Source organism: Petaurus breviceps, unplaced genomic scaffold (assembly GCF_028583685.1).
Source record: "Petaurus breviceps papuanus isolate PSGF00001 unplaced genomic scaffold, PetGlider_PUasm1.0 90822, whole genome shotgun sequence".
Classification (NCBI taxonomy): Eukaryota; Metazoa; Chordata; class Mammalia; order Diprotodontia; family Petauridae; genus Petaurus; species Petaurus breviceps.
In genome coordinates this window covers 24,447,701-24,459,774 of record NW_027187351.1, presented here as the reverse complement: position 1 = coordinate 24,459,774, position 12,074 = coordinate 24,447,701, and the positions used below count along the sequence as shown (strand labels likewise).

At 36.9% G+C, this 12,074-nt stretch overlaps 1 protein-coding gene across 2 annotated transcripts in view; it reads left to right on the top strand.

The window, feature by feature from the left end:
• Nucleotides 1-12,074, top strand: part of LMBRD1 (LMBR1 domain containing 1) — a 217,155-nt gene that overhangs the window by 2,432 nt on the left and 202,649 nt on the right. For both annotated transcript variants that reach the window (XM_069070723.1, XM_069070724.1), the window contains exon 2: nt 6,626-6,802. In XM_069070723.1, coding sequence (XP_068926824.1) covers nt 6,626-6,802 — 177 coding nt within the window. The remainder of the gene's footprint in view (nt 1-6,625; nt 6,803-12,074) is intronic.

Genomic DNA, 12,074 nt, shown 5'->3' with positions numbered 1-12,074 from the left:
GTGTGTGTGTGTGTGTGTGTGTGTGTGTGTGTGTGTGTGTGTGTGCGCGCGCGCGCGCGCGCCAGACATTTTCCAGTTTGTATTTTATTTAATCTGATTGAGCCCTGCTCACTAAAGTTGCAGGCACTTAGTGAAGCACTAGTCCAGGGACTAGAGCTGACCTTTACTTGGTAGTTTAGCGCCAAGCCTGAAGTGTAATAGGTACTTAATTGATTATTTCTCCGAGCTAGGGTTTTAGCACATACAAAATGACATGCTTGGCATACCTGGTCTCTGATGCCCCTTAGCCTGTAACCTCGTGGAATTCACTGAAGTTACTTTGCCTCAGGTTATCAATCTGTAAAATGAGAGGGTTAGACTCAGTTGCCTCATGTAGCTTTTAGGTCTATTAACCTTAAAGTAAAAAAGCCTTTAAGTGCTTTCCATTTGCCAGGCCCTGTGGTTTACTGAGGATACAGAAGACAAAAGAAACATCCCCAGGTTCTGAGGAGTGTACTTTCAATTGAGTTATTCTAGATCATAGATTATTAACCTTTTCTTGTGTGTCATTGACCACTCTGGCAGCCTGTATAGAAACCCTTCTCAGAATAATGTTTTTAAATTCATAATATATAGAAAGAAGTATAAAGGAAACCAAATATATTGTAGAGCAGTTATCAAAATACCAAAACATTCATGAACCCTAGGTTAAGAACTCCAGCACTATGATCCTGTGACTCATTTTCCTGTGAATTATGAAAACTTTGGACCTCCTTAGACATTTTCATCTCATCCCTTTTCTAGTTGCTGTTTTAGTTTCCTAGTCAGTTTTGCCCACTTTTGTCAGGATGTCTAAGTTGTAGTTACAAGTAAAGACTTGGATTTTTTTTTGCTAGGTCATTAATCTATGTACTTTCCACAATGGGGTCTGGAATTAATGCAGTTTAATTCAACTAGTAAATAAGGTTAGGTCAGTGCTGTAGCAGAAAGCCTTCAAAGAAAATAATTTGGCAGGTTGAGGGATTAGAAGAAAAAAGTCAGGTTATCACTGGCATAGTAAGGTGGCATTAGGGTAGCAGTTATAAATCGGTCTTCAAATATTTATTGGGTTCTAGGCCTCTGGGGAGAAGAAAGAAATACAGAACATGGTCTCTAGGACTAGACATCTAGTAGGGAAGACAAGATTTAACATGAAACAAATTGGAGAGTATGTGCTAAACTTAGTAGGTACCAGAAAAGTGAGTCAGTATTAGCATAGTTAGTGAGGGCTTCAAGGAAGAGGTGGATCTTAAAAGGTTGGATTTGAATTGGTGGAGAGGAAGCACACAGGAACCATGGTGAAATGGAATGTCTTTTGGGATAGTTAAGTAGACCTGCAAGATTTGAATAGGCTATTGGTGAGTAGTGGTAAATAGGGTTGGAAAGATAAAATATGTTAGATGATACATAACCAATCTTTGAAAGGAAGAATATTTTGAACATCATGTGATACTGAGTGGAAGGGCATTTTAAACTGAAGGAGGATAATGGTGTGATGGAAGTGGTGTTTTTTAGACTGATGCTTTAGCAGCAGTATAGTCATAGTAATTTGAGTTTGTGAGAAGCAGGTATCAGGACTTTGATATTGGAAGTTTTAATCAATTTAGAACAATAGTATTTGGCACTAAATGTTTATAAAGTAAATGCTTATAAATGTGGTACCAATAAGTAGGTCATCCTGCCTTTTCTCAAAAGCATTCAGTGAGGGAGAACCCATTACTACCTGAGGAAACCCATTATGCTTTGTGATAACTCTTAATGTTAGAGAAGTTTCTTTATATTAAGCCTAATCTGTTCTTCTGCAGCTTTTATACCTATTCTTTTTAGCTCTGCCCTTTGGGAACAAAGTCTAACAAATTTAATCCTTCTTGGGCAACTAGATGGCTTAGGGTATTGAATGCTGGCCTGGAGTCAGGATGACCAGAGTTCAAATTCGACCTTTATCACTTAATAGCTATGTGACTCTGGGCAAGTCACTTAACCTCTGTTTGCCTGTTTTTTCATCTGTAAAATGAGAATAATAATAGTACCTACCTCACAGGGTTATTGTAAGGATCAAATGAGATAACAATTATAAAATGCTTAGCACAGTGCTGAGTGCATAATAAATGCTATATAAACATTAGCCACCTTGTGCATATCTAGTTATGCAAAATGTTTTTTAAAAAAACATTAGCCATGTTTGAAAATATTTTGTCTTTTTTTTGCATTTTAAATTTATCACCTCTATCAGGAGGTAAGAAGTATGTTTCATCTTCTTTCAGTGGAACCTCTTAAAAAAATTCTAATATGCAATATATCCTCCATTTGTTGTAGGATTTATCTTATGCTTTTATAAAACATTGACTTCACAAGATTTTATACCTTTTTATTCATCATGACATCACATTTTTATTATATTGAATACCTTTTTTTTTTTTTAACCAAATCCAGCCTTGATTATAGCCTAGAAGTTTTCAATGGGGTTTAAATTACTTAAGTTCCCAGGCCATTGAATAATGTTTACTTCCATTTCTTTGGTAAATTTCTTAACTTTTTGTAACATGTGGCTTGGATATGATCGAAGATCATATTGTAATAGTATATCTCTGTTTGGGAATTTTTGTAATACTGTGAGTCTCATCAGTAGAAATTACCTTTTACATATTTTTAATACTCTACCTTGTATTTTCTTACCCATGAAAAACATTTTTTTTTTACTGTCTTCCCACTGTTTTTTCAACTTCAAGAAGATGCCCATGGTGCATTGTAGAGGTATCAAATCCCTCCAGGTGCCATGCCCTAATGAAGGTCTGTGTTTTCTGCAGATTTATTTGGCTGTTTTAAAGTGATATTTTCCTAGTTCTTGGTGTTATTTTTAAATTTGTTTTTGCCTTTACTTTTCTTTGTACTTTAGTGTGATTGATTCCTTTTTATTTTTTTATGAATAAAAATTATTTTCTTCCCAAGTCAGTAAGCATTTATGAAGCATTTACATTGTGCCATAAGTGAGCAACATAGTCATATGCTGCAGAGAAGTTGAGAAGAACAAAGACTAAGAAAAGGCCATTGAATTTGACAATTAAAAGATCATTGATAACTTTGGAGGGAGCAATTTTCATGGAATGATGAGGGGAAGCTGGATTATAAGGAGTTAAGAAGAGAGGAGAGAAAATGGAGATACTTATTATGGACAGCCTTTTTAAGGAGTTTAGTCATAAAGGGCAGAAGAGATAGAATGATATTGATAATGGAAAAAGGATCAAATTTTTTTGAGGGTGAAAGAGAAGAGGACAGTGTAGAGTTGAACTGATTTCACCAAGTGGTCAAGATGGAGAGGGAAGAGAGACTAGTGCAGGGGAGATAGCCTGGGACTCTGGAGAGAACCAAGGGATTGAGGGATTAGGAGGGTGTGGACAAAGAGTTAGGTTAGGTAAGGTCAGAGGGAGATGTGGAAAGTCAGTAGATTAATGGTCAGATAATGGGGAATTAAGTGCATTTTTGGATGATGGCAAGAATGAGGCATGGCTGTCTTTCCCTGTGACTGAGGTAGGGTAGAGGATTAGGTCATGAGAAATGAGTAGGTTGAGGAAATGAGTGGTTAAAGGGTTTGAAGGAGAGTCAGTTGTATGTTGAAGCCCCCAGGTATGAGGGCAGAAATTGAAGAAGAGAGAAATTTGTGAGTGAGGTACTGACTTCATTGAGGAAGGGAAAGGAGTGACTTGGATGTCTATAGACAAAAGCTATTGGGGTTTTGATTGAAATGGTAGATAGGAATTTCATGAATCTCAAAGGAAAAGAAATTACTTAATAGAGGTATGAGGAGAATCTGAAAGTGGTCATGGGAAGCAAGAAGTACTCCAACTGTATGGCTTTGACCATTGAACTGAAGGAAATTAGGGAAGGTGCAGGACAGTACTGGAAAGGGTGACTTGAATGGGTGGAAGTCTTGCTACTTTCTCTCAGGGGACAAGCTCAGCAGATGTAGGGGGATGGGGTCAGAAGATGGTCGTGCTCCAACTCCCTCATTCATATAGAAAAACAAAAGAAAACAAAACCCTTAAAACAAATGTACAATCCAGAAAAATATTCTCTGATAACATCTTAAAAAATAAATGATTGTCTTTGATAGACCAACAACCACCACAATATCTCTTACAGTCATTTAAATATGCTCTTTAAGAGCTACAACTTTTGCTCATTTTCTTGGAATAATATCCACTTCAAAAATCACAATTAAAAACTAAGTAAACTCTTTATAGGATGAAATCCAGATGGAAGATGAAATTCATCTTTCAGAGAACTTAATGAAGAGGGACCATTTAAATCTAATTTCTTTACTACGGTAGAGACTTGGAGTCATCCTATGTTTTGAAGCACACACTTATGACCATAGCTGCCACAGAATGAAACCTTATCAAAATTATTGCTTGTCCTAAATTATTGACAAGCTACTAAAACTCTAGAGAGCTTTTAGGCCCAGCTTTATCTCATTTACAATGAGGATTTGGATACGTATCTACATTTTCCACATGAAACTGAGACTCAGATTTGTCATTATTTGTCCAAGATTATATGAAGAGTAAGTGACAAAGCTGGGACTTGGGCCCATTGTCTTCTAACTGAAAGTAAACCAAATGTTGCTTTTTATTGTTACTACTTCACTTCCCTTTTGTGCTTTTGCTGTTTTTTTTTTTGGCAGTCAGCCAATTTCTAATTAAAAAAAAATCCTTTCCAGAACAAGAAATGACTTGTATTTAAAATGAGTGGTTTAATTAGCAAATGTTTAAATACTTCAAGTGCAGAACCTTCTACTTGTTGGAATAAGATTATAAAGAATTATAAGGCGTGATGGACCTTAGATTATCTAAAAGAAAGTAAGACATATGAACGTTAAAAGTTAAATAATAGTGCAAGCCAACCTTAAAAGAGAACTCAAGGCAGTACATGATTACTCTCCAAAGAGTGTAACAAGCAGTAAATGCTTTTGAGTTCACAGATAAGGTTATTGTGAACTGAAGTGTTGTAGAAAAAACAAGGTGCTATGGAAAAATGACATTGATACTCCAGGCCTTTAGTAGAATTTGGGTAGGTGGAGAAACGGGAGACAGTATTTTGGGGAGCATTATAGGGAGGAACAGTATGAGTTAACTCAGAGTAGTTTAGTTTGGGGGTTTTATGCAAATTAATGGTAAAAGATATTGCACTCAATAGTTTGGTTCTAAATTGCTTTTCTAGCCTTGTATGAAGCAGTAGAATTAGGAGTTTAAATAAGAAGCCATTTGGTACATGGTCAGAGGAGTGATGTGGTCAGAATTGTGTTTTCAAAAGATTAACCATGCAGCAGTGTCCATGATGGATTGACCTGAAGAAAAGTGAAAGGAAGGAGATAATTAGGAGACTGTTGTGGTAGTCAAAGCACGAGATTATAGGGCCCATACTGAGGTGGTAGTGGTAAGAGTAGAAAGGAAGGAGATAAGTGGGAGGGATGTTGTGATAAAAGAATTTGTGCAACTTTATGAAAATGTGTCTTGGTCTTAATCTTGAAACACTGAAAAATGAAGTGCTCTGAATGGATTATCAGGAGGAACAACCTCTTTGTATTATTTTTTTGTTCTTTCTCTTTTGTGGGGGAGGGTTGTTGAGATGGATAGAATAAAGGTAGCTGAGGCCATGGAATAAAGACAGGTTTGGTTTGTTTCTGGAAGGTGACTTTATTAACCCTACAATTTTAGGCTAATCTCATTTATGTCATTGGGACATGAATGACTAAGTGGCATAAAAACCTCTTGGATCAAGCAAAGGTCCCAAAACATCTATTATCTTGGAGAGGGATAGAGGTGGAGACTAGTCTTGAGGAGGAAAGCTGTGCTGCACCTGTCTGGTAAGGTAAAGTTAATAATGATTGTTAGTGATTGAACAAGGGAGCTTGGGAAGGAGTGAACTCTATATTTATTACATTCCTTTATAGAATTTTTAGAGACATGAAGTCAGTATATAATGTATTTATATTGTACTTATGTTTCTAGTATGCCTCCCTCTGACAGATTACCCAAACCTATGTCCAGGATTCATTAAGATCTAATGTGTTTTAATGTGTTAATTGCATGTGGTTATCTGAAATTTTCAGCTGTACTTTTTAACCTCTCTCTCTCAGCAATACTCAAGTAGTATTCGGTTTCTGATATCAGTATCTGATGTTCCACTAGCAAGTGTCTTTCTAGGACAGAGCAACAGTTAATTAGCACCCTTAGATTACCTGCATAAGGGAAAATTTTTTTTCTAACTGGCTGTGATAGCAATACTGTGTGAGTCCATTGGGGATTGAATTGTGCTCATATGTTAGGTTTTAGTGCTTGGTAACTACATTTTAAGCATTTTGATTGGGATTGTGCTACATTCATGAAATAGGTTGGGTAATTTCCTGTATTACCAGGCAGGGTTAAGGGAAGACCATGCCAGCAATAATTTTTTTCACCCATCTCAAAATACATTTGACTTAATACTCATGCTACAAATCCTCAGTTAAGTACTGTGGTTACATGGAGTGGTGCTTTTCACAATAATGCTATCTATGTATCTTTGGGAAACTGCTTATTATAGTAACTCCTTTTTTTTTTAATTTTAGGCAATTTTGGCATTCTGCTGGGTGTATGTTCGGAAATACCAAAGTCAACGAGAAAGTGAGGTTGTCTCTACCATAACAGCAATTTTTTCCCTGGCAATCGCACTCATCACATCAGCGCTTCTACCAGTGGACATTTTTTTGGTTTCTTATATGAAAAATCAAAATGGTACATTTAAGGTAATATACCACTTAGTGGTTTCAACCCCTCCCCTCCCAACAAAATGCATAGAAAGATTTAAGTGGTCTAAAAATTTTAGGAGCTGATTCAGATTTGTGGTTTTTGTTTCTGTTTTAGACTGTTGCTGGCAACTAAGTCTAGATACCAGATTTCATTCAATTAATTTCCAGGAATTTTTATCATTTTTATTCTAATTCCAAATGATATGTTTATTATCTGAAAACATTTTAAGTACTCCCATTAGACTTTTATTACCCAATTTTCTCCAAACTTCTGGACTTTTCTTTTTTTAAGGGGAAGAGGCAGGGGTTGGGGTTAAGTGACTTGTCCAAGGTCACACAGCTAGCAAGTGTTAAGTGTCTGAGCCTGGATTTGAACTCAGGTTCTCCTGACTCCAGGGCCAGTGCTCTATTCACTGTGCCACCTAACTGCCTCCAAACTTCTCGACTTTTAAAGTAAAACTGGAGGACTTAGTCATTTAAAAGTGGTAAATGTTGATTTGGAAGTAGTTTTGACTGGTTGGTCTGTTTGTTAGAGGATAAAGTATTTAAGATCAGGGTTCTAGATTCAAGCTCTGTGCTGGAAATCTTTTTGAGGCATCATGGTATTAGGAAAAAAGCTCTAGATAATAAAGATACTCAAGTTCTAGTGATGACTCAACCATTACTTAGTTGTGTGTCATGGGAGAATTGTTTTATCTTTGTACCTTAACATCTGTTAAATGAGGATATTGAACTAGAAGATTTCTAAGATCTTTTAAAGCTCAAACATTCTGTAAATCTATTGTAAGCATTTCAGAAATACAGAAATCAGAATTGACTTTCTTAAAATCTTAAGATGAATTTGAAGTTACTATTATTTTGTTTTGCTAGAATCCAAAAAACCGGTTTCCTATTTAAGAATATATATTGTTATTATTAGTGACCCTTAGTCTTGTTATCTCAGTTAGCTTGATGGCACAGTGGATAGAGCATAGGGCTTGGAGTCAAAAATACCAGAATTTACATTTGGCTTCAGACACATATTAACTGTGTGACCTTGAGCAAGTAAGTTAACCTCTGTTTGCTTTAATTTCATTTTCGTAACCTGAAAGTAACATTAAAAAAAAGTGTAAGTTCCAGTCAAAAAGATTGAGCTAATGAAAAGAAACAATACAAATAATAATAGTTATTGAAGATAATAATAGCACCTACTTCTCAGGGTTGTTGTGAGGATCAAATGAGATAATAATTGTAAAAACACTTAGCACAGGTCCTGGAACATTGCAAGAGTTATATAAAAGTTAACTATTATTATCATCTGCATTATTGCTTTTAATCATTAGCTCAAATTTAGTTTTCAGTCTTTTTGACTAGAACTTTAACTTTTGTTTTAGCTTCCTAGTGATGCAGTATTTTCAGTGGTTGCATTCATCCGTTAGTTGTGTTCTGATCCTTATTACTTAATGGGAATAGAAAGTATACCTTTCCTATTCGTTCTTCAGACATTTTAGTCCTGGTATATAATTGGAATGAATGAATAAATAAAACAAAGCATTTATGACGTGCTTACTATCTGCACAGCACTGCATTAAGTGCTGAGGATATGAATACAAAATTAAGATAGTCCTTGCCCTCCAGGAAGAAGAGACACTGAGAATTGAAGGAAGTTCTCATTTGAAGGTCAGATGGAAAGTTCCCATGGTCCTTAGTGTGCAGTGTTAAAGCATATAGTAATACTGTTTCTTTAACATCTTTTCCACTGATAAAATATCGATGTGTGGTGTGCAATCATTTGACAGAGCCAAGAACTTTGGTGACAAGCACTTTATTTTTTAAAAATGACTATTTGAAATAGTCCTTTCTTGAAAAATAGTTCTATCATTTTAGGACAAAGTTATAAATAAGCTTAAAAAGCTGTGAGAATATTTAATTCCTTGTAAACTTTGTACATTTCTAGGATAGGAGGATTTGGCAGGTTCACAGTGTTAAAAGTTTTCTTCCTATTTTTAAATAGGATAGTATACTTTTCAAACATACAATACATTATTCAGTTTCTAAGATTTTTTTCTCTCCCAGTCTGGATTACATGTAAAAGATTCTGTTGTGTTTAGATAAGTGATCTAAATATTGAGCTTTTATAGCAGCTTATTTTTTTTTTTAGTATAGTCATGGATATAGCTTTAATGCTTATTTATTCAGGAATAGAGTCTTACTGTATCAATTATATCTTAACTCCAAAGATGTCTAACTAGCAGGTTGCCATGTTGCCTAGCTCATGGTGCTTAATGTTTTTGGCACAGTTAACCAGAAATTATCCCAGTATACCTTATACTTCTTGCTTGATCATTTTGTAATTTATGACCATTATATCTTGAAAAGAAATTCACAGTGTCATTTGGTATGGTTTCTTTAGGTTTTTCAACTGCCATCTGCGTGTACCAGCCTTTCAGCTCAGGCTCATTCTTTTCTGGACAGGATTATAGCAATGGAGGCTGTTTATGGCCAGTGCTAAATAGTTTCAGTTCCTTCTTAACCTTTCCAGAGGATGCTTTAAGACCTTTCTTTAGATCCCCATAAGCCTCATTTAGCTTTTCCAAACTGGAACCAACAGATTGTTTCCCATCCTACTCTTATTTTTCTTTATTTGCAGGTCAGGTAGTGTTGTTTGGCTCCTAAAGACTTAGAATAGCTTCTGTATCTAAGGTTGTTGAGCCCTGACTTATGTCGTCTTTAGGATTTGTGCTCTGACAGATTTTTTCATTCTGAATTTTCTAAAAAGAATTTTTTTTATAAAGCTAATTCTTTTAGATTAGCCAATTTGCTTACTTAATTCAGTAAGCATTTTTTTTTTTTAAGCAATCGGGGTTAAGTAACTTGCTCAAGGTTACACGGCCAGTTATTTCTGGGTGTGGTGCTGAGTATCTGAGCCCGGATTTGATCCAGGTCATCCCGACACTGGAGCCGGTGCTCTTACTCGCTGAGCCACCTGGCCGCCCCTAAGCAATTGGGGTTAAGTAACTTGCTTAAGGTTACACGGCCAGGTGTTTCTGGGTGGGTGCTAAGCGTCTGAGCCCGGGATTCGATCTCCAGGTCTTCTCAACACTGGAGCCGGTGCTCTTACTCGCTGTGCTACCTGGCCGCCCCATAGTAAGCATTTTTTTAGTACCTATTTTCTTACATTGAGATGCCATCATGGAGAGCTGCATGATGGATATCAGTAGATGTCTAACCACATGAGCCATAAGAAACTTTGCAGAAGAACATAACCAAAAGTTGTCCTCAAGAAAATGTATGATAGGAAAGCAAGATGTGCTCATTACATGCTGAGGGATGAGATAGTAATTTACCTGAATGCTCCATGATGTCAGGAGAAAGGGAAGGAGATCTCCACCATCTTGGGTCACATAACTAGTAAGTGTGTCTAAGTGTCTGAGGCCAGATTTGAACTCAGATCCTCCTGACTCCAGGGCCAGTGCTTTTAAAATATTCTAAAAAGGAATATGGGCTTGCTTTATGAGACTTAATTTTGTGTGTGACACTATAGATTCTGGCACTCCCTTCGTATAAGGTCCATAGGGAAGTGTACCAGGATGCTTTGCTCATGATCTGGGATGACTGGGGGTTGTCATCACTGCTTTTTCTGTTTTGTTGGTCCTTGGGTTATTATCTTTGGTTGCTTCTGTCTTCATTAAGTGGTGGAGGCTTTGAGAAAGAGAAAGTGTATATCTTTAGGTGACTTGGTGCAGTGTCGCCCCAGCAGTTTACATTATTAATTCTCTTTCCTGCCCTTATAGTATGACATTTTAAAGGATTTATTATCTCCTGCTATAAGCAGTCAACTAAAAAACAATAGATACTCTATGTAGCTTAAGTATAAATTTAGACAGTAATGTATGTCTAAGAGCAACGTGCATAGATACTAATCAGTTTTAAATATTTGGAAGGGATAGAGACTGGATGTATGATGTCATTAGTATAAGAAGCTACTGGAAAAGCAAATACTCTGGCTGTCAATGCAGATAGGCACATCTTAGCTATTTAGAACACTGAAAAATTGCATTAAGTGATTTTTCTTGGGTCACTCAGTCAACATGCATTAGAGTCATCTACTTGAGAGTCAGTGTGGCTTCAGAAAGGGCTGAGGAACAGTCAATACAGTGTTTGCTGCCCGAGAACTCCAGTAGGAATGCCAAGAGCAGAACAGAGGTGTGTACACAACATTTGTAGATCTGACCAAGGCCTTTGACACTGTCAGTCATGAGGTTTTGTGGAAAATTCCGTTAAAGTTTGGTTGTCTGGAGAAGTTCATCAGTGTTGTATATCCATTTCATGATGGTATGCTTTTGTTTCTGGATAATGGATGGTGTGCAACTTGCAACTTTTCCAGTCAGCAGAGGAGTGAAAGAAGGCTGTGTGCTTGCTCTTATGCTTTTTAGCATGATGCTTTCATCCATGTTGTCAGATGCTTTTAATAAAGACAGACAACACATCAAGGTGAACTACCTCAATGATTCTTCAGCTTGAAAAGGCTGCAAGCCAAGACCAAAGTGGAGGGAGTGTTGGTGCGTGATTTTTTGTTTGATGACTGCACTCAATGCAGCCTCTGAAACGGAGATACAATAAATTTTGGATCAATTCTCTGTTGCTTATGCTAATTTTGGCCTAACAGTTCACACTATGAAAACACAGGTACTCCATCAGCCACCACCCCCCCCATCCATACTTGGAACCATCAGTTACAAGAGGAGAAGTTTTGAATGCTATGGATAAGTTCACTTACCTTGACAGTATACTTTATAGATATGTACACATTATTAATGAGGTTGGTGTAGGCATTGCCAGAGCTAGCTCAGTGTGGGAGAGAAGAGGTATTAGATGGCCTACCAAACTGAAGGTCTACAGAGCAGTGTGGCTGACCTCATTGTTGTATGCCTGTGAAACCCGGGTAGTGCCATGACAGGAAACGGAATTGTTTCCATTTGAATTCTCTTAGGAAGATTCTGAAGATCACCTGGAAAGGTAAGATACCTGTTCTTTCTTGAGTCAAGCTTTCAGACTATCACAGAGCACAGCTTCAGTGGTTTGGCTATGTTGTTTGAATGCCAAATGTATGCTTTCCAAAAAGACTATTTTATGGAGAACTCAGACTGGGCAAGCACTCACATGGAGATCATAAGAAATGATACAAGGATACTTTTCAAGTTCTTGAGAACTTTGGAATTGATTGTGTAACATGGGAGACACTGGCACAGAACCGCCCAGTATGGTGTGCCCTCATTAGAAAAGGCGC